The sequence below is a fragment of the Pezoporus flaviventris genome, unplaced genomic scaffold, assembly GCF_033815535.1.
Source record: "Pezoporus flaviventris isolate CSIRO_AGI_PZ_B2104156 unplaced genomic scaffold, CSIRO_AGI_Pfla_v1 ptg000004l, whole genome shotgun sequence".
Lineage (NCBI taxonomy): Eukaryota > Metazoa > Chordata > Aves > Psittaciformes > Psittacidae > Pezoporus > Pezoporus flaviventris.
In genome coordinates, this window is record NW_026892552.1 from 1465538 (window position 1) to 1488327 (window position 22790).

The following is a 22790-nucleotide window of genomic DNA, read 5'->3' on the forward strand; positions in this document are numbered from 1 at the left end:
CCTTCCTCACTCACCATCACTATTTACATACCTCACTGTTCCTACTGCCCTTCACCTAGGCTGAGCTGCCTCCATCTCCCTTCACCACTCCCACACCTCAGCCATCCCCACTTGCTCCCAGGCTGTCTCAGGCAAAGCCAAGGGATCCCTGGTGAGGGATTAGCAGCAATTAGGATCACACCACACTCACAGCTCCACATACCATCAAGCTAGCCCAGTCACTGGTACCCAGTGCCCTCAGCCTCTCATTCCCAGGGCTCCTGCCAGGATGCAGCAGAATTACACACCAGTTACTCGCATGATCCACCCAGTGCCCCCTGATGTACTTCCCTCCACCCCACAGATGAATTTCACTAAGCCATCCAGGAAATGCTCTCCAAGGGCCAGGAACCTTGCCACATGCCTCCAGCAGGCTTAGCTATGCTTAATTAGTTTTCCAGCTAATTTTAAACCAATCTGCCTACATGTGGGAGCAGCAAAAGCCTCAAGACAACAAGAGATGTTTTGCTGTCTCTGATAAAGCTCACAAGTAATCCAGCACTTGGTGCTTGTTGCCTAAACCACACCGAACCCATTCAGCTCTGTCTGCCAAGAAACTGGCAGATTTCCTCCAGGCCCATGCACATCTCAGTTGATTTAGGCACTTTGAGACACCTGAGTAATTAGATACATCCTGAAGAAAAAACATCCTGAACACAAGTAGGCTTACCACTAGCAAGAGAAAGAGGGAACACTGCTTGTGCAAACATACTCAAAGGCTTATGCAGAATATATCCTAAGTAACAAGTCATCTCCTCTCAATTTACTTCAAAGCATTTAAATCCTTCATTGCTAAACTCTACCTATCCCTCCCAAACCTCCAGCAAACTGAAGCTGTGGCAGAAAAATAACTAACTGGTAAGAGGCTGAGAAAGAAAACTTGTTCAAAGCCAAAAATAACATCACCAAGGTTAAACCTGGTACTGCAGGTGAACACCACATCTCTAGCATCAGTGTAATCTGAAGTAGCAAGATCAAGTGCTGCCAGCTGGGCTGTTACAACCACTGGTACCAACTCCTGTGCGTCAGCGCTGATGAGACACTCCTTGACAAACAGTTTTGCCAACTGCGGGTAGCACAGAGGAAAAGCACTACAATTCTCATGAGTAGCTGCTGTTCCTAGGCAGCACATTTCAAGCCAAGATAATGCACTTCAGCATCACTAGTCACACACAGGACTCAAGGGGTGAAACTTCAGACTTCCCAGATCCCTGCAGAATTACCTGCTTCAGGGTGTATACGGCCTTTGTGCCAGCAGCCTTCAGTAAGCAAACACAAACTGCAAGCTATCCCAGGCAGTTTAAATGCTGAAGCTTGCTTCATGTAGAATACAGTTCAGCGAGGAGCTGAGTTTAAGGCACTGTGAGCATTTTTTCCCTTCACATCTGTCCTGGGTTCAGCAGTAGCAGTCATGTTTCTCCTTCGTGGTAGCTGGTGCAGTTCTGTGTTTTGACTTCCAGCCTGAGAACAGTGTTGGTGATACTGATGTTTTCAGTTGTTGCTAAGTGATGTTTACCCTGACCAAGGACTTTGTGAGCCTCATGCTCTGCCACGGAGGAGGGGAAGCCGTGGGGAATCAGACGGGCTGCCTGCCCCAGGCTAGCCAAAGAGGTATTCCATACCACAGCACGTCATGCCCGGCGTGGGGGGTAACTGGGAGTTACCCGGAAGGACATGGGTTCCGGGTGGGACTCGTTTCTTGGCCGGTGGTATCGTATTCTCTTCCCTTGTTGTTTTCTCTTATCATTGTTGCCGTTGGTGGTAGCAGTGGTGATTTGTGTTGTACATTGGTTGCTGGACTGTTCTTGTCTCAACCCGTGGGAGTTGCACTCTTTCGGTCCTCCTCCCCGTTCCTCCGGGAGCAGGGAAGGGGAGAGGCCTGGGGGGGGGGGGGGGACCTCGATTGCTGTCAGCCCAGCACCACTCACTGGGAGTGAGTGAACAAGCTGTCTGGCTAGTGTTTAAACCACGACAGTTCTTTTTGGTGCCCAACATGGGGCACGAGGGGTTGAGATAACAACAGATCTGACCGGATTAATAGTCACTCGTCACAATGCTGATTACTGGCTCTCAAGGTTGTTCCTCTTGATCTCACAGTTTCAGTATATCGTATCTTACTTCCATCCAGTATTTGCTGTATTAGTGTTTTTCAAGTGTGGGGCTTGGGCTAAGGTTTTTGTCTCATTGTACGTTATGGTAATGACTTGTAATACAATAGAATCATTGATCATGAAACTGATCTGGCTTATGTTCCCAGTGTGGTCACCACCTTTATACTTTGGGAGGTATATAGCAGATGTGCTTAGCAATTACACATATTTTTTCTCCTTCTCAGGTGCTCAACCTGTGAAGGAGACATCCTTTTACCCTCCTAGTCCTCCCCCCAGACCATTTACATTTGAGAGTTTTGAAGTTTTTGAATGGCCTTTTAATGCTGTTGAGACTTGCTTGCTGATCGTGATGGGAATCACCGTGCTAGCATGCATACAGGGTGTGTTTTGCCCATGAATGATTTCAAGAGTTAAGTAGAGTCAGATTTGGGTCTTGTCTGGGGTCAAACGACGATGTAGGAGGACCAAGAGATTTTCCCTGAGGCTGGACAGCCATGAGTGGCAGGGTGTGCGGGGTAGTATGGGCAAGTATCTAGGTCAGTGGGCCCCTCCAGTGCTTTGGAATTTCACTACCGGAACAACTGCAAAATCCGGAAGAATCAGTAAAACACTTAAATGAGGTGTGTGGTCATTCTGGCCATACCAGAGATGGACAAATCATGGCAATGTGCTGGGGCTTGGCCTATGCTTACAGGGCCTTGTTCAACACTATCCAGCACCTTCAAAAGGAAAAGAATGTTGGCAGATCTGAGGGCAAAGCAACAGTCAGCGCAGCTACTCGAGCTCCAGGCACAGCAGCTACTGCTGAACCCAGGACAACATCCCAGTTCATTTATCAGGATTTTACAATAAAATCAAGGTGACAGCACACAGAATCATAGAATAGTTAGGGTTGGAAAGGACCTTAAGATCATCTAGTTCCAACCCCCCTGCCATGGGCAGGGACACCTCACACTAAAACATGCCACCCAAGGCTTCATCCAACTTGGCCTTGAACACCACCAGGGATGGAGCATTCACAACATCCCTGGTCAACCAATTCCAGTGCCTCAGCACCCACAGAGTAAAGAACTTCTTCCTTATATCCAATCTAAACTTCCCCTGTTTAAGTTTTAACCCATTACCCCCTGTCCTACCACTACAGTCCCTAATGAACAGTCCCTCCCCAGCATCCTTATAGGCCCCTTTCAGATACTGGAAGGCTGCTATGAGGTCTCCACACAGCCTTCTCTTCTCCAGGCTGAAGAGCCCCAACTTTCTCAGCCTGTCTTCATACAGGAGCTGCTCCAGTCCCCTGATCATCCTCATGACCCTCCTCTGGATTTGTTCCAACAGTTCCATGCCCTTTTTCTGTTGAAGACACCAGAACTGCACACAATATGCCAAGTGAGGCCTCACAAGAGCAGAATAGAGGGGCAGGATCACCTTCTTCAAGCTGCTGGTCACGCTCCTTTTGATGCGGCCCAGGATACAGTTGCCTTTCTGGGCTGTGAGCGCACACAGAAGCAGGCTGATGCTCAGTTTCTCATGAGCCAACACCCCCAAGTCCTTCTCCACAGGGCTGCTCTGACTCTCTTCTCTGCCCAACCTGTAGCTGTGCCTGGGGTTGCTCCGACCCAGGTGTAGGACCTTGCACTTGGCATGGTTAAATTTCATGAGGTTGGCATCAGCCCACCTCACAAGCATGTCAAGGTCCCTCTGGATGGCATTCCTTCCCTGCAGCCTGAACCACACTTCCCTCAACTGAACCACACAGCTCAGTGTCATCAGCAAACTTGCTGAGGGCACACTCAATCCCACTGTCCATGTCACCAAAAAAGATGTTGAACAAGATCTGTCCCAACAACAATCCCTGAGGGACACCACTTGTTACTGGTCTCCAGCTTGCCACTGAGCTGTTGACCACAACTCTGTGTGTGGCCATGCAGCCAGTTCTTTATCCACCTAGTGGTCCACCTATCAAACTGATGTTTCTCCAATTTAGAGACAAGGATGTCGTGTGGCACCACATCACACGCTTTGCACAAGTCCAGATAGATGACGTCAACTGCTCTACCCCTGTCCATCAGTTCCATAGCCCCATCATAGAAAGCCACCAAATTGGTCAGGCAGGATTTCCCCTTAGTGAAGCCATGCTGGCTGTCACCAAGCACCTTGTTGATTTTCATGTGCCTTAGCATGCCTTCCAGGAGAATCTGCTCCAAGATTTTGCCAGGCACAGAGGTGAGACTGACTGGTCTGTAATTCCCTGGGTCATCCATTTTCCCCTTCTTGACAATGGGGGTGATATTTCCCTTTTTCCAGTCATCAGGAACTTCACCTGACTGCCATGTTTTTTCAAATATGGTGGACAGTGGCTTAGCAGCTTCATTTGCCAGCTCCTTCAGGACCCACGGATGGATTTCATCAGGTCTCATGGACTTGTGTACATTCAGGTTTTTAAGATGGTCTCAAACCAGATCCTCTCCTACACAGTGGGCCTAGGGTCTTCATTCTCACTGTGCTTTGCACAGGTGGTCTTCTGACTGCTGTACAAGTGTGGATATGAATGCCTGCAAAGTTTTATTGGAATCAAAGCCCTTGACAGTATCAGAAACTAAAGGGAACAAAATGAAGTAACACAAGGGGGTTGCTATGCAGTAAGAATGCATCAAAACTGAATACAGGCACTAGACTGCTTTAACTTTGCATCCAAAAGCACTGAAGTTTACATCTTGCATAAATTCCTGTTAGAGCTGGACACACTCTTCTCTCATGATCTGCCAGGGGAAAATTAAGCCTCAAGTTTAAGCTGTCTGAATTTAGCAACATGAAGTTTAGCCTACAACTCCAATAAGGTAATTGCTTTAAGAAGTCACTGTAAGAGTCCTCCACTTCCAACCAGCAAGGGAATTGCATCATGCATCGTACATCCTTCATAGGAAAATATTTACAAAAATTTTAAACTATTGAAGCAATTTAACAATAGACCTAAAATCTGCAATCTGCTAATGCTTATCTAGCAATTTTTTTTTTTGAGATCCTACACTCAGTGTAATTTAAATAGCATTTGAGACATTCCAACAGGAATCACATTGCACAGAAGCAGCAATTTGCTTCTCTCACATTCTTGCACACCTGCTTAGAGCCTGTGCATTTAGTGCACAAGTTCACAAGGCCAAGCCTCAACACAGGCGACTAATAAATGCTTCAGGACAAAATTCTTTTGACTAAGGGCAAGCATCTCAGTCTCTAGGCTGCAATGACTTAAGTCTTCTTGCAGTTTTATTTGCTTGGTCAGTGAAAGCCAGAATTGTCATCTACTTTCCCTCCTGGTTTGCAGTGTCAGACAAGCAGACTGGTGACAGGTCAGTTGTGGGTCACTCCGAGCCCTTCTGGAAGGAGGGATGCAAAGAAAGTCTTGAAGAAAACCCACACTGTGCCCATCAGTGAAGGGTTTGTCTGCTGCAGCTCTTGTAAGCCTTGTCCATCATCAGGAGATGTCTCAGATTCATCGGCTCCACCTGCATTCTCCCCCTGCCAAAAGAAAGGGTATTTGGTGAATAAGGTAATTTCAGAAATGCATTAGAAGTATCAGGTATCAAACAGCATTTTGTTACCCAAATATCGCTGTCATAATATAAAAAGCTTGCAAGTATCCCAGACAACCACCACCAAGTCAAAAACCCAAGCTGCACACTGGTGTTACTGGTGAACTCTCACAGCATGTCCAGGAATACTGCTTAGGACAGACAGAAAGCACCAGGCTCAGGTGAACTGTGGATGAATTCACAACTTTCCGGGACATCAGACAGAAGCATCAGATTGAAATCTATGACTGATTGCTTACCAACTCAAATCCTGCCACCAAGGTACCACTCTAAACCCTGCCTTCAGCTACAGAAGCTGGGACAAACCACTCTCCATACAACATCCTGAAGGACAGAAGCAACTAAGTGACAACATTCAGTCTGAAATACTTCGTAGAACAGGGGAATTAACAAAGAAGGACTCAGGCTGGCAGTTCTGCCCCCATGAAAGATAGCTTCTGAATAAAGTTCAAAGAAAAGTTGCTGCTACAACATGTCGTTAGTAAACTGAAAGTAGGACTCCACAGGTTTTCATGCTCATGGTTTAAAAACAAAATAAAAAGACAGTACCTGTAAGTTATTGTTCTGGTCCTGGTTTATAGCTGCTTGAGGAGGAGCATTGTCTGGGAAGGGATGAACTGGTCTTCGTCTAAATGGAAACCATCCAACACGGTGCCTGGGGAAGGCAACAGATTCATATTACTACTACTTAAACATTACTCCTTTCTGTTACACCAATACAGCTCAGAGCTGCAGACAGCAAGGTTAGCATATTAAGGTCTCTTTCTGCCCTAACCCAGCAAGCACTTTCAAAGCCTCCTGTTCACAGCAAGCCATGGGGTAAGAGTGGAAGGCTGACCATCATCTTGCACTCAGAATAAGCAGCACTACATCCACGTGTGTATCCAGCATGATGCCAGAGGGCCTGCTTGGTCACCATGCTCTGTGCACCCCAGCGTAACTTCCCTGTACTCACCCTAAGAAAAGGGGCACAAGGAATATATGAAATGCAGCACTCTGACCAAAACATAGGCCATGTAGACCTTCTTAAAAGGTCTGCATCTCTACAGCACAGACGTATAACCCACAAAGCAAGCTGTTCACATTATGCTTTAGAATTACCAACAGCAATTAATATTCACTCTCCTAAGACTGCATAGAGGTTGGCAGAACTGATCAATTGAGCTGCTCCAGCTTTAACTCTTAGACCTACTGGCAGGAATTCAGAGGCTTTCATCACTTGTTTCACAGGTGATCAAGGAATTTGAGAGGAGAGATTATCTTTCTCAGGCAAGACATCCCAAAGCACATCAGCTGAGGACCCATTATCTTCATTGTGCTTCTAAGATTTATCCCAACCTTTCTAATACAACAATAAATAGTAACACCATACGCTTACAGGTACATCAGGATACCGCCACCCATAACCAGGAGGAATCTGCTGACACTGGAGTAGAAATAAATCATGTTGACAAATACATAGAACAACGTTGCTGAGTAGAGCCAGTCCAACCAATCTCGATGGCCACCCTCCTCCTCTTCCTCCATGAGGTGACCCCCTTGTGCATTCATTTGCAAGTTATGGTTGGCCACTGCGTTAACCTGGGCAGCAGCATTCTGGTTTCCAGGCTGATTTTGTGCAGGAAATACATCTGGGAGAGGAGCCGGTGTTGTCACTGGTGCCACTGGAATCTCTTGAGAATGTTGTGCATGGGATGGGTCAGCAGGTGTAGCAGTAGAAGCCAAGCTGAAATCAGAGAACACAAAAGTAGAAAATAATGCTTAGTCAAACAATTTTACACTTAACACAGGCACTGAAAGTTCATGCATCTTTAAACAAGAGTCAGATTACATGCAAGTAGAAAGCATCAAGTTTAGAGGATACAGAAACCCCAGTTTCAGTTCTATCCATGACAATGGTTACACAGAAGTGACTTCAGGAAGTCAAACCAGGAACCTTTGACTTTATGAAAAACTTCAATACTTCGCAAAAAAACTCTTCAGCAATCCACAAATAGCCTGGAAGGCTCCTGCCAGTCTCAGCTTTACCTCTACTACCTATTTTTAGTCAGTGCCCCTCTGTGCTACTTTAAGCAGTCAAAAATATGGTGAAGAGCTAAGGTTTATCATCAGGATTACACTTACTCTACAGATACATGCCCTCCCAAAAGAATCAGAGCTGCAGATTGCAAGATTCAAAACCACTGGCCTAAACCAGAAGCCATACACCACATGATAGGTAGAGGAACATTCCCACACCATTCAGTGTGAAGTTACAATACCAACTACCATCAAAAGAAGAACTGCCAGCAGCTCTCTATTTCCTTGTGTTACAGTTCTACTTCCTACTGGTAGCTTTGGACAGAAAACTTACTATTGCAAGTAGTACTGTCTTGCATAGATCTGCTGAAACCAAGACATCTGAAGCATGTTGTAGGTTGTATACACAGAGAAGCCAGGAGCCACACTTTGGAAGGGACGTTGAGTTGTTTCCAGCCTTGGTTAAAATTTAAACACATTCATTAGCAAATACTGGACAAACTGCACAAGTCATTTATTACAGGCCAATGTAAATAGTTTCAGCCATTTTGCAAACCCTAATGCAAAATCAGGGTTTCCTTCCAGAGCATTAACGACATCTCTTTACCAACATGAATAAAGGGATGATTTCTTTCAATTACCAAGCAGCGCATTTTTTCTTCAGCTTCTTACATGTCCACTGAAGCTTTTATATATAATTTAATCATCTTTGACCCATATTCTGCGGGCTTAAGACAATATATGTGGCATAAGAAGCTGATATCCAACACAAAGCCAGTGTTTTGAAAGTCATATTTACCCATTACTGATTTCTGCTGAAGACTGGCCACCAGAAGAACATCTTGGTCTTTCACCATCTGAGGAAGGTACAGCTGGTTCTTGACTAGCTTCTGATGGTAACTTTGGCTGATCAGCTTTAACCTAGGGACAGCAATGCAGCGAGTGAGGTTTATTCAGGACAGCACATGAGCACACTCTTATAACTGCTACAGACTTGATGCACTTTGGCCTGCACAGTAGCTCCAGCACTGCCTCAGCACTGACACTGCTCTTGGGCTCCATGCCACAAGCACCTCCTCAGCATTTTAAAGCTCCTTAAAAAGTGACTGGCACATAAACCTGATTTACTGTTTACCAGATCTACACCTGTGTTTGTTACGTTTCATGCATGCAGTCAGGTCCCATCGGGTTATAAAAACTGGAAGAAACAGAGGGAACTGTACTCAAGACAGTCTGACTTTTAGCTCTGGTAAGCCTGTACTTGCATACATAAACCACCACACACAGAATTCAAGAGCTGTTCTATGGCAAACCATCTGTGTAATATCCATATCAAAACTGGCTCACATCTAGCAACCATCAGACAAGGACATGATAAGCTCAGATTGCCTGTAAGGGGCAAAACAAACAACTCTAGACACACCAGCACATCTGCTTGAGTGTAAAAACTGGCTTTGGCCATTCGCACTGGAGAGTGGCGAGTATTCAGCTCAAGCACTGAGGCTCAGCTTCGGCTTCTCCACGGGCTGAGTCATTAATGAGAGCAGCTACAGTGTCCTCAGCTAAAAGCCTTCTTCCTCCCCCACACCCTGAGGGGAACCCACTTCCACTTTAATACCCTGCCCTCTACCCACCAGCACAGCCTCTGTCCCAAAGAGCCTCAGACATGGTAAGTCATACCCTGCTTAAAAATTAACTTGCCAGAAAGCACTTGTACTCTGAGCAGTGGGTTGCTACGAGATGAGTTTCAATATTTCTTAACAGATGCCATAAAAGCCTTTACTGATGAACTGTACAGTCAATTTTTCTAACTTTGCTTAATCCAAATACATTCTCACATTCCTTATCAAATTATCACAAAGTAATACTGCCATTACAGAGACTGCAGCACCAGTGAACTTTAGAATAGCTGTTCAGCACTTTCCTTTTTTTAATCAAAAGCCCAAGATTCGGAGTAGTAGATTCACTTAGTTTAAGTACCTCTACACTGGATTCTTGCACATGTGCAGGAGTCCTGAATTTGTATACCAGATGAAGAGCATGCAACTCCCCGTGCTAAAAATGAAAGGGGGGACATGTTCAAAAAACAATCACTTTTCTTGATTTGTTTCAGCACATAAAAGTTTTATATATATATTATATATATATATACACACACACCTTTGGCAGCAATTCTCTCAGATAATGATGATCCAGCAGTAGTTTACCAGAATAAATCAGGTTTTGGTCCTCTTCAGGCTTTGGAGAGAGAAAACAAAGAACAGTATGATTTGCTCTGCCAAGCACATGCCAGCATTAACTGACAACTTGCAGCCAGATGGACAGAGGGACACAGCTGGAAGCACCCTATATACTAAGGTACATTGTGCACATGGAAATTCAGCTGATGAAAACAAGTCAACACTGAAGTGCAAGATTTACCGACAATGAAGTTTAAGTCAGTAGGAGGCTATAAAGTACTCTTTTAGCAAAGAACTTGGTTACATGCCACCTCCTTCAGAATGCCAAAAACATCTGTGCTGCTTAAAAGAGAGGTCTGAAATACAATCTAATCTGACCAGCACTGGAAGTGGTGGTATCAAGTCAACGCGTTACACCCCACGAGATGAATCCCGGCGGATGAAGATAAAACCCCGTGTCCTTTCCACTGCAGCCCAGCAGTGGGCGAAAGCACAATGATCCCAGCTCCCGGGAAACCTCCTCAGGAAAGCAAGGCAAAAAGCGCGTCCTCCTGCCGAGACAGCGATTGCGGGGCACCGCGAAGTTCGGCTCCTATTGTGCCGGCCCAGAAGGAACTCAAGCTTCTGCATTCTCACGTCTAGAATCCCAGTCGAGCAGTGACCGGGCTGCCTGCCCTTGGAGGAGTCAAGAGCTTGCGAAGGAAGACGCCAAGGCAGCGGGTGCCACCCGCACACCGCTCCTCAGCCCACAGCCCGAGGAAAGCCGTTAATGTATAACAGCGGCCGACCCGGAACCTGAGTTCAGCCCCCAGCATCCCCCGCGCAGGAGGGCGGCTGGGTGCGAGACACTTCGGAGGGTCGGGGGTAGAAACGGTCAGGGCTCGGCCGGGTGAGGGGATGGCCCCGGAAGCGCACCCCGGGGACGCGGCTCCGCTCCCCACAGCGCCCGTGCGGCGGGAAGCGGCGTCGCGAACTCACCGGTGCACCGGGAACGAGGCGGCGCAGCTCGGCCTTGAGGCGCCGTACAGTCCAGGCGGGCTGGGCGCGCAGACGCAGGTCCGGGTGCCGCTGCGTGGGGCTGCGGACGAGCAGCAGCAAAGACTCCCGCATGGCGGTCGGGCGGCCTTAAACCCCCACTCGTCACCGGCAGAGTATTTTATAGGCCGACTGCGCGCCCCGCCCTGCCGCAGGGCTGCGGTGGCTGCAGCTGATTGGCAGCGGCGGGAGAGGGGAGAGGGACTAAGACGTGGACGAATGGGACGGAGGGCTGCGGGAGAGGGCGGTGGCGGGAGAGGTAGGAGCTGTTTGGGGGCCTACCGGCGATGGGCGGGGACTCCAAGGTCTACGCGGCGTCACCGCGACAACCGCGACCCCCGCCCAGGGCCTCGCTGGGCCAGGGGGAGCCGAGGCTGACCCGGCCCGCAACAGAGGGCCCGGCCTCGGCTCCGAGGGGGGCCGGAACCGCCTCCGGGTGCGTCTGATCCTTCAGACACCCACCCCGCAGGCCTGCCAAAACCTGCGTCCATCGCTGGCAGCCCAGGAACGTTACCCCAGGTCCCTACAGCCCGTGAGGCTCCGCGCCGGGCTCCTTCGCTCAGGGAAGAGCTCCAAAGTGCCGGGTCCTGACTTGGGTCCCCACAGCCCCATACAAAGCTCCAGGCTTGGGGAAGAGCAGCTGGAAAGCTGATCGGTGGAAAACGACCTGGGGATGCTGAGAGAGCTGAACATGAGCCAGCTTGTGCCCAGGCAGACAAGAAGACCAACAGCATCCTGGCCTCTGTCAGCACCAGTGTGACCAGCAGGGTCAGGGCAGTGATGATCCCCCTGTACTGGGCACTGGTGAGGCCGCACCTTGAATCCTGAGCTTAGTTCTGGGCCCCTCACTACAGGAGAGACTTTGAGGTGCTGGAGCAGATCCAGAGAAGGGCAACAGAGCCGGTGAAGGTCCTGAATTACAGGTGTGATGGGGAATGGCTGAGGGAACTGGGGGGTTTAGTCTGGAGAAGTCTCAGGGGGGCTCTTATCGCTCTCTACAACTGCCTGACAGGCGGTGGCTGGTCTCTTCTCCCAAGGAGCAAGGGTTAGGACAAGAGGAAATGGCCTCAAACTGCACCAGGGGTGGTTTAGACTGGAGGTTAGGAACAATTTTTTCCCCAAGGGGTGTTCAGGCATTAGAACAAGCTGCTCAGGGCAGTGGTGGAGCCACTGTCCCTGGAAGTGTTCACAAAAGATGTAGATAGGGCCGTTCATGACATGGTTCAGTGGTGGCCTTGGCAGTGCTGGGAACAGTTGGACTTGACGATCTTGAATGTGTTTTCCAACCTGGGTGATTCTGTGATTCCACCACACATCAACTTTGACAGCAGCACCAGTTTTAGGGTTCCCTGGCTCTGCTCTTCCCTCTCCCCTTCTCCTGCAGCTCCCTGTGGGGTGCTGTGCAAGCCAGATCCACAGTCTGGCCCTGGTGAAACATCACTTTTCTGATGGTTGTTTTACCAGATCTGTGTAGTTACCTCAACAGGTTTGTTGCTGACTTCGTGGGACAGAACACACCATGCTTCTGAGTGGTGCAAAAGGAGCCTGCAGGGGGGTTAGAGAAAGGTGGCAATTCAAGAACTTATCACTATTAAAAAAAAAAGACACCAAATGAAACAAAAATGTACAACAGCAGCTTCTGAGCCCTCCTCCTTCCTTTGAGATGTGATCCAGCACCGGGAAAAACAGCGGTAATGATACTGATGCACCAGGAGGGGGTTTTAGCGTACTTTAAGACAGTATCATAGGAATGTGAGATATCAGTTTTATCTGCCAGCGCCATGTATTTACTCTCCGTGTTGATCAGCTGCTCAGTATTCCTTGGCAGCCAGACCTGTTGCCCAGGGGCATGGATGAGTTTACAGCCAGGACTAGATTTTGCAACCAGAAAAGACACTGCACCATGGGGATGCATCACCTCACTGCTTCCTGGGGAAGAGCTGCAAAGACATGAGCTGAGACAACATCTGCTCCACAAACCCTCCACAGCTGCCAGGGTACATCCTTGCTGGGCTGGAGATCCTGTGCAGCATCCCTCCCCACAGCAAGCACTGCAGCTGGCCTCAATCCCCCTTCAGCTCTGTGGCCCCACCACACCAAGGAGACACTGTGTCAAGGACCCTGATCCATGTCCTGCAGCTCCTGATGGCAGTGGAAGAGGGAAAGAACAATGCAGTGTCCAAGCCTGCCTGTGCGAATATACCCCCTAAGGTCAAGGTGACTTTGCTGCTCGCTCAGGTGCAGCCTTTACTTGGAGTGCCCAGAGGGAGGCAGCTGCAATGCAAAGCTGTACAGAGGCTAGTGTCAAACAAGATGCTCCAGCTCCAAGTGTGTGTTTTGCTGGGACTCTTTGTGCCTGTGGACCGGTGTGCAGCTGTACTTGCAGCACTGATCCTGCCTCCAACTCCAGCTCCTCTACTTCTCCCTGCCATGGTCAAGAGGGACAGAGCTCACCCAGGCTGCCCACTGCATTGCTCAGAAAAACACTGGGAAAAGCACCTGCTGATGGGAACATGCTAGACAGCACCAGCATTGACCCAGCTTTGAGCAGGTGGTGGAGAAGAGACCTCCTGAAGTGCCCACCAACCTGCGTGCCAGACCTTAGCACATCCCCTCCAAGCTGGGATACTGAGCCCTGCCGAGAGCCCACAGCAGCCTAGAGCTGGTGGACCTGGAATTGTTGGACATGTCTGGACGTTTGGTAGCACATACTCCCATCCCAGAGGCTGATTCACAGCTCCAAGTACTAAGACAAAACAAATAACTGCCCCAATAACATCTGCTTAGTTTAGGTCTCAATTCAGGTTCACGGTGCAAAATGGAATGTGTGACCAGCAAGTCACCCCAGTGGCCTGCCGGACAATTAACTCCCACTTACCAAAACTGGAGATGAAGGGCTGCAAGCTCCTTTTGTCACTGGTGCCTGTGCAAATATTAACTCTGGTCTAAATCAATGTTATCTCTGACCTCAAAATGAAAAGAAAGCAAAACCCTGGCAGGTGGGAAGGATTGCTGATGAGTTCACAGCTCTGTGTGTGCCAGGCTTGCTGTCACTGCAGGAGGCCAGTGGGGGATATGGGGGTATGTGAGAGGGTGTCCCGTGGCCTCACAGCCTGCCGGGCTCCCTCTCTCCCCTGTAGTGTAGGGGAAGAGCTTGTGGGATCCACGGCCTGGCCCCGTGGGACCAGAGCACTGGTGGTGCCACTGCTGATGCAGTTTTGTGCTGGACAAAGGTTGCTCCACAGGCCGAGATGGGGCAAGGATCGGAGAACTGTGTGATCTAGAGAAGCCAGGCTGGTTTTCAGGGTTTGGATCAGTGTGTTTGTTCAGCAGGAAGCACTGCCCTTTGTAGCTTCATGGTAGGTTTCATGGTGCTGCTGTCACGCCCCAGCAGCCACCATGGCAGCTGCCTCAGAGCCTGTGAGCAGGACTTCAGCCTTGGTTGGTGACCCTGGTGCTGGCGGCACACTCCGGCATTGCGCAGTCAGAGCTGCAGCATGGGGGGGTTGCCTGTGTATCCCAGAGCACTGCTGTGCCTCCACAGATCCGGTCCCACCAGAGACACATCCTGAGGGCATCACCCATGGGTGCACAGGCAATACTAGGAGATGAGCATGTCCCAGCCCTGCAATGGTACAGTGAGATGAGCACTTTGCTGTACACCCAGTAAATTCCTTGCACACAGATGCCATAAAATCAGTCAGGTTGGAAAAGACCTTCAAGATCATCAAGTCCAACCATTACCCCAGCACTGCAAGGCCACCATTGGACCATGTCACAAAGGGCCTATCTGCACAGTCTGTGAACACTTCCGGGGATGGTGACTCTACCACTGCTCTCAACAGCCTGTTCCAATGCCTGAGCACCCTCTCAGGGAAGAAATTGTCCCTGATCTCTAGTCTAAACCTCCCCTGGTGCAGCTTAAAGCTGTTTCCTCTTGTCCTATCCCTTGTTCCTTGGGGGAAGAGACTAGCCACCTCTGGCTGGACCAGCTCCAGCACCTCAATGTCTCCCTTGTGGTGAGGAGCCCAGAACTGAGCATAGGATTCAAGGTGCAGCCTCACCAGTGCCAGTACAGGGGGATCATCACTGCCCTGACCCTGCTGGTCACACTGGTGCTGACAGAGGCCAGGATGCTGCTGGCCTTCTTGTCTGCCTGGGCACAAGCTGGCTCATGTTCAGCTCCGTCACTCAGTACCCCCAGGTTCTTTTCCACCGAGCAGCTTTCCAGCTGCTCTTCCCCAAGCCTGGAGCATTGCACGGGGTTTTGGGGACCCAAGTGCAAGACCCGCCATTTAGCCTTGAGGAACCTAATCTCATTGGCCTTGGCCCATCGATCCAGCCAGTCCAAATACCTCTGCAGATTCTCCGTCAGATCTCTCCCACCCAACCACTCAGTAAAGCAGCTCTTCCCAAAATGATAAATGCCGCCAGAGTGGTAACGAATCCTTCAGAAGTGCAGGGTGTGAATCCAGCAAGAACGTGGAGCCCGGGGCTGGAAACCTCGTACCACTAGCCCTCAGCACCACGCCCATGGCTCGGGTTGCAGAGCTCCGCCGGTAACCTCCTGCTGCCGGGACCGGCCAAGTCGGGGCTCCAGCCGGTGACACCCGCGGGACTCACCGGGGACGCTGCTGCGTGTCGGACCTTAGGGGCTCCGGAGCGGGGCGGGTGCCTCCACGGTGGGTTTAATTGTGCCGCTAATGAGGGTCCCGGGAGCAGGGCGGGGGGGGGAAGCAGGGGAGAGGTGGGGGCGCAGCTGCCCTAAGGCCCCGCCCCCGTTGCCACGGCGACGTTGTCAGCAACCCTCCGGCCACGCCCCCCGCTTCGCCTGGCCAATGGCGCGGCGCGCCCGACCTGCTGCCCGGTGACGTCATGGCCTGTGAAAATCCCCAGTGGCCGCTGGAGCGGCGCTGGCGGCGGCGTGGGGCCCGGCCCGCAGCATGGCCAAGCACCACCGCACACCGGCGCGCTCCGCAGAGTCCGTCATCGAGGTCAAGAGCAAGGTAAGGACCTCTGGGTCGGAGCCGCGCAAAGGCAGGAGCCACACAGTCACGACCGGCCGCGCCTTCTCCGCGCCGGTCAGCACACGTGGGGCGGCACTGCACACCGGGGAGCGGCGCGGGAGCCGAGCCGTACGGGCGCTTCGTTCCGCTCCGCTCCCCCGCGCTGCGGCAGCGCTACCCGGGGCCTCCCCGAGCCTTGCACAGCGCGGCGGCCGCAGCGTCCCACACCGCGGGCTCGGGCCCGCTTGGCGCAGTCGGTACCGGCCGTGTAAGCGCCGCCGGCGAGCGCTCGGCAGATGTTCACCCGCGCCGGTGTGCGGTGCCGGCAGCACTGATGTGTACGGGTGTCACCCCGGTGCGGGAGTGCTGTGCTTATGCCTAGCCCAGATGTGCTCTCACCCAGCTGCCTGTGCTGTTCCAGCACCCAGATGTACACCCCAAGCACGGGGTAACCCCCATGCTATGCGCATGTTCGCCCAGGTGCGCACCCCCAAGGTGTGCCTGCACATTCAGATGTGTGGTCACCTGGCCCATTCTTGCCCAGATGTGCTCCTATGCCCACTTGTGCCCACCCACCCAGTTCTGTGCTCACCCAGATGTGTGCATCCCCCTTGTGCACCCTCATCCAGCTGTGCCTGGGGTGCTCTGCCTGCAGAGCTGGGACCCACCTCGAGCAGCGGGAGCCTCGCAGCACTCCTGAGCCTCTTCTTAATTGGCTTCTCTTTCGTCGTGACTGAGGGAGGCAATAATTAACGCTGTTGCTCACCAGGTGCTGCAGCAGTGCCTGTGTCGCAGGGAAGGGCCTTCTGGCAGGTCTGTGGCTGGTGGCACGGCCGGAGGGTCCTTCCTTTGCTACCCGGGCAGCTCTCCATGCTGTCACTTGGCTGTTCCGCTCCTTTTATCTTGCTTCTAGGACAGGCTCTGGCTGATGGATGCACTGCATTGGTACTGCTGGGGCTCTGGAGCCACCCATGCCTGGCTCTGCCTGTGCTGGGGCAGCTCTGCTCTGTACCCTGCCTGCATAGGTCCTGCTGGTTGGAGCCAGCCTGGCCAGCCTCACCCTCTTTCTCCTTCTCATCTGCAGTTCGATGCTGAGTTTCGCCGCTTTGCCATGAAGCGCTCTGGCATGGGCAGCTTCCAGGACTTCTACCGCCTGCTACAGACAGTGCACCAGATCCCACGGGTGGATGTGCTCCTGGGCTACACGGACATCCACGGCGACCTTTTGCCCATCAACAACGATGACAACTACCACAAAGCCCTGTCCTCTGCCAACCCCCTCCTCAGGATCATCATCCAGAAGAAGGGTAAGAAGGACTGGGAGACAGGCAACAGATCCGTCCTCCCCATCAAGAGACCTGAGCCACACTATCACTGCTTCCACATTTGGGCTGCAGCAGAGGTGGTGGATCACACACCCTCCAGCCACCACTGTGGCACCAGGAGGTGGTGGCACCAGGAGGCCCCTGGAACACCTGGAAAACACTGTGTTGCTCCCGTGAGTGCCACACCAGGAGCCCCATGCGGCTCCCTGCCCCAAGGCAACAGCAGCTATCACTTCAGCAGAGTTCTCGGGTGCTGGTTGCTGATGAGGAGGAGGCTCGTCTCCTCCCTGGCAGCCCAGGGGCTCACCCTGACCTTAGTGGTGTGTTCCCAGACAGCAGCTTCCTTGCACAGGAGCGTGAAATCACTGTGATAGCAGGGTGAAAATCTCCCAGTGACAAACACCCTGGCTGCATCTCCCCTTCACTAGGGAGACAAGCCTGTCCCCTTACACTTGTTTTAGTAGCACAGAGGTTTTCCCGCGAGTAGCACCATCAAGCAACAGTGCACAGAGCCAGAGCCTGATCTCAAAGCCCCTGTTTTCCCAGCATGGTGTCCAGAATGACTCCATGTTTCCAGCTTCTGTTAGTGAGCTGTGTTACAAAGGCCCTGGGTAAGGGGTAATGCTGGTGGCTGGACCCAGCTGCTGTGCCAGGGTTCCTGAGCTCTTGCACAAGGGTGGTGCCGGATGCCCTGGACACATTTCCTCTGGGGACACACACTACTGGGCTGGCAGCAGCCATCCAGGCACTGAACCATGGCTTGTTCCTGGACCCAGGCTGCAGCACAGGGAGCTACAACAGTGCTGCATGTGCCAGAGGTGCCGTGGGAGCATTGCTCCTGCTCCCAGAGCCACCTAATCTGCTGTTGGGAAAGCATGTGGGGCCTGTGAGTGACAGTGCCGAAGTGGCTTTCTGTGTCCAGTGGGCAGCCACAGCCCTGGCACCATGCACAATGTGATCAGGAAGCAGCACCGGCACAACCCAGCACTGGCTGTGCCTGTGGGACAGCTGCCACAGGGCTGGCAGCAACAGGGGAGGTGTGTGGAGAGGCTGGGAGCAAGCCCTGGGTGAGTCACAGATGATTTAAAATGGATCCAGGTCATCCCGAGGCTGGGCTGTCGTTGAACCAGCTCGGGTCGGCGAGGAATGTGGCTGTGGAGCTGCTCTCACAGCCATGCACATGTGTGTGCATGTAGGTGTGCACCCACCAGTGGGCTCTGGGCAGCCAAGACTGCCTCAGGGAGGTAAAAAACAAAGGCTGCAGCTTGGTTCCTCTCTGCACTGTCACTCTACTGGGTACCTGGGGGGCAGCCTGGCTGGGGACACGGTGCTGGCCCACCTCGGCTGGGCTGGGCCCATGGGAAAGGCAGGGGAAAGCCTGGCACATCACCAGAGCTGCCAAAAGACTCATCCCTGGGGTGCTGGCCCTACCTGGCCCAGCCACCCCGCGCATCGCAGAGAGGAACTGTGTGCTGGAATAGCTGTGGGAAAGCCTCCACCGCCCTTCCCCATGCTAAAAATATGCCGGTTTGTGTGTGCAGGGAGATATTTATAACCCAGGAGCCCTGGAAGGCTGCTTGGCTCAGGAGAAACCCCACATCACCTGGGCTTGGGAGCATCCCCAGCTCCCTGCTGCTGGAGCAGGGTCTCTGTGCTACTGGGGGGCATCATGGGGGACTTGCCAGCAATGAAGCATCCAGATCAGAGCTCCCACATGGAAAGGGATGTGGAGAAACCAGAGAGGGCTCAGGGGATGCTCCCCAGCACCTGCTGAATGTGGCTGAGGAGGCAGTATGTGAAGCTAGGCTCCACAGAAGAGCCCCAGGAGGGATGGGGTCAAACCCTGTGTGGTGGTGCCAGATGGTGGAGTAAGATGCAGTGGCACACATCATAGTTTAGGATGTTCCTGGATCCCTGGGATGAGTCTCCAGGAGCAGGGGAGTCTCCATCCTTGGGGATGACAGGGCTCTGCAGGATGCAGCTGTGGCCACCCCTATCCCATGCCAATGATGGCCTTGCTCCAGAGAGGACAAGGAACTCTGGTGCTGTTTCAGGGACTAGACTTCTCCCCAGGGAGCTGCCATCACAGCAGCCCCTCGTGCAGGGGTCTTCCCTCTCCCCAAACCCAAAGTGGGGCATGACCATGGGACCTGAGCAATCAGGGCTGGCAGCTCTAGTGTTAAGCTACAGAGTTTGGCTTAAAGTGTGATTAAGGCTGAATCACCAGTTAGATCCCTCTAATCCTGACCTTGTGTATGCTGGGTAATCCCAGGAGATGGGCCCAGCAGAGACAGGCTGTGGGGAAAGCCAGGGTGATGCTCTGGGGAGGAAAAGCCGGTGAGACCCGTGAGCAGGGAGTTTCTCCTGCTGGCTTCCCCAACACATGGGGCATGTGGCTGTATCCACAGGCAGCTGTGGTGCCTGACCCTTGTCCTCTTTGCTCCCTACAGCAGAGTCTGATGCCAGTGTCTTTGCCTCAAACTCCTTGCAGCGAAAGAAGAAGGGGCTGCTGCGCCCTGTACACTATCGGACCAAGACTCACCTCCTCATTGGCATGCCCCAGGACTTCCGACAGATCTCCTCCATCATCGACGTGGACATCCTGCCCGAGACTCACCGCCGTGTGAGGCTCCACAAGCATGGCTCTGACAAACCGCTGGGCTTCTACATCCGTGATGGTGTCAGTGTGCGTGTGGCCCCACACGGTGTCGAGAAGGTGCCTGGGATCTTCATCTCCCGCCTGGTGAAGGGTGGCTTGGCCGAGAGCACGGGGCTACTGGCCGTGAGCGACGAGATCCTGGAGGTCAATGGCATCGATGTGGCTGGCAAGTCCCTGGACCAGGTGACGGACATGATGGTGGCCAACAGCCACAACCTCATCATCACTGTCAAGCCAGCCAACCAGCGCAACAACGTCATCCGCAGCAGCAAGGCCTCAGGCAGCTCAGGCATGTCCACAGACAGCACCCCCAGCCAGCAGACCCCCAGCCCGGCCTCACAGTACCTGAGCAACTATAGCACGGCTGAGAGCGATGAGGAGGGTGACCTGGTCATTGAAAGTGACAGCGCACCCCACTATATCCCCAGGGGCTGCCCCAACGGGGGCCCCACAGACCAGCCCCTTCAGCAGAGCCCATCACCACACAGCTCCCAGGGCTCCCTCCAGTCCCTTGGCAGCCACGACGACAGCCCTGGCCAGGGCAGCAGTCAGGAAGATGGCACCCTCCTCACCCTATAGCCACAGGGTCCCGTGCCATCCTCGGCAGCCAACACAGGGTCCTGTGCCACTCTTGGTGACAGCCACACAGCCAGGCTGGTCGTGGGCCCTGCAGCAATGATGGGGCCAGTGAGCAGGGGTGGAGGAGGGAGGGCTGCCCACTGTCTGTGTCCCCGGGAGCCCTGCTGCCCTCTGAGACCCCCGGCCTCCCACCCCCTGCATCCAAGCAAGTGGGGGTTTTTAAAGTGTTTTATCAAAATATGGATCATCAATTAATATATTGCAATGGACAGTAAAACCTTTTCTAGAAAGCACCTTGCTGGTCCCTGGTTCATGTCACCACAGGGGCTGGACCCCAGCAGCCCAATAAGGCACAGCCATCTCCAGGACAGCAAACAGGCCCAATGCCAGGGGATGGGGCAGGTGCATGCCCCACCAGCCCTATCACCCCATCCCATGCTGTGGCCCACCCCATTATGGACCAGCATGAACCTCTCACGATTAGCTCCACAGGTCCCTCGGGAGGACAGTGGTTGTGGAACCCCAGCCCTGAGGTTGTGGCTTTGCTGCTGAGCCAGGTGGACCAGTGAGGTCCACCGTGGAAAATGTGGAGGGATGCTGGAGCACATCCTCCACCTGCACATCCCTGTCCCACGGCACGTGTCCAGGCTGTCTGGGCAGTGAGCTTGGCGTGCCTCCCCTCAGTTCCCACCTTGTCTCCACTGCAGGGCTTTCACCACACAGGAGACACCCTGATCACATCCACAGGAGCTGGGTGGCACTTGGGCTGGCAGCAGCACCATGGCTGACACTCAGCCCCAGCAAATGCTGGATGGCACAGCTCCATTCTCCTCCAGTCCCAAGCCCAGGAGGCTCCCAGCACCTTCCATTCCTCTCTCACCACTTAAGTGCTAAGCTGATGGTGGCTTTCACCTTTGCTTTCCTGCTGGCCTGGCCCAGCCTCAGACGGGCACCTACCTGCCCAGGGGAAGGGATGGAGCAACACCCCAGCAGAGAGATGCTGCTGAGTCCCCATGGACCCAAGGGGGTGACAGGTCCTACTTCTCCTGTCCTGGTGGGAACAGGCCTGGCCATATGGCTGGCCACCATCTGTGGTGACCATCTTAACCCCGTCACCACACCTCCTGCAGCATCGTCCTTCAGCACCAGCACTAAGTGCCCTAGCCTTGCTCTGGAGGCAATGCTAGGCACAGGCATGAGTGTGCCCCCCGGCTGGTCCCCTCCGCAGGGAAGTGGGACTGTGTCCTGTTGCTTTCGCTGACCCCTGAGAACCAAGCCCCAAACCCCATGCAGCTCCTGTCCCGAGGCCCTGGCTTAGCCAAAACCTTGCAAGGCTGATTTAGTGTCAAGGGCCTGCACAAGCTCTCCCAGGCCTATAAACAGCATCCCCTCATCAGCGCTGCTGCCAAGGGCACGCAGTGGGGCTGGGTGAGAAGGACCCACAGCTCTCAGGGTCTGAGGACACAGCGCCAAATGTTCAAGTTTTGACTACCCATCAAAGCCACAGCCCTGCCTGGGGCAAGCAGGGATTGCAGCTCCAGGGCTCCTGAGCCAAGTGACACTCTGGGTGGGCAGCAGAGCAGTGGCAGAGCAGCAAAGCAGGCAGCAGGGCTGGTTAGTCCAGACTTGCTACAGGGAGGGAGGTGCCATGGAGCTGGTGTCCACAGCCCCCAGCACCACTCTCATCCAGTCAGCTCAGCCTGGCTGCAGCATTTGCTCCGAGAGCAACCCCATTGGTCAGTGGCTGATTTTCAGGTTGGCATCTTCACCTCCTCCAGCACTAAAAGTTTCTTCATCCATTGGCAGCAGCGTCAGCCCCTGATGTCCCAGGACACTGCAGTATCTCCCAGGGTGCTGTAGGCAGGGCTGGACCCTGCTCCACAACACCCCTACCCCAAAAACCCTCCCCACGTTGGAGAAAACCCCTGGTTGGGGCAGTCATCTCAGCGAAGGAAATGGGGCAACAGGCACAAGCTGCAATGAGGGACATTCTGATGGGGCTTCAGAGGAGGTTTTCCCTGAGGATGGCACTGCCTGGAGACAGCCCCAGTGAGGTGGTGGTGGCAGCCCTGCCCTTGGAGATGTTAACTCAGATGGAGAAGGCCCCCAGCTGTGGATCTGTCCCTCTGCTGAGGAGGACATAGACCAAGCCCTCCAGAGATCCCTTTTAGGTCAAGTCTGTCTACATTTCACTCATCAGGATCCCTGCAAAGGTCTCCACAGGTCCCTGTGTGGCATCTGAAGCTA

General features: G+C 52.9%; 2 protein-coding genes across 3 annotated transcripts; one reads left to right on the top strand and one right to left on the bottom strand.

The window, feature by feature from the left end:
• Positions 1–4695: 4695 nt before the first annotated feature.
• On the bottom strand, positions 4696–11051 carry HERPUD1 (homocysteine inducible ER protein with ubiquitin like domain 1). The gene is made up of 8 exons (XM_061445407.1): positions 10918–11051; positions 9920–9997; positions 9740–9814; positions 8559–8680; positions 8094–8216; positions 7119–7466; positions 6290–6395; positions 4696–5666 (listed from the first exon to the last, which is right to left on the bottom strand). The coding sequence occupies exons 1-8, from the start codon at positions 11047–11049 to the stop codon at positions 5499–5501; spliced, it is 1152 nt and encodes a 383-aa protein (XP_061301391.1). The 5' UTR covers positions 11050–11051; the 3' UTR covers positions 4696–5498.
• A 4728-nt stretch (positions 11052–15779) lies between these two features.
• Positions 15780–20597, top strand: LOC133265143 (partitioning defective 6 homolog alpha-like). Of its 2 annotated transcripts, none has more exons than XM_061445413.1 (3): positions 15780–15980; positions 17065–17287; positions 19759–20597. In XM_061445413.1, exons 1-3 carry the CDS (start codon positions 15918–15920, stop codon positions 20541–20543), a joined length of 1071 nt encoding a protein of 356 aa, XP_061301397.1. In that variant the 5' UTR covers positions 15780–15917; the 3' UTR covers positions 20544–20597. The 2 variants fall into 2 exon arrangements, with proteins under 2 accessions (XP_061301397.1, XP_061301396.1); XM_061445412.1 differs by having other exon boundaries at positions 15785–15980; positions 19756–20597.
• Positions 20598–22790: the final 2193 nt, after the last annotated feature.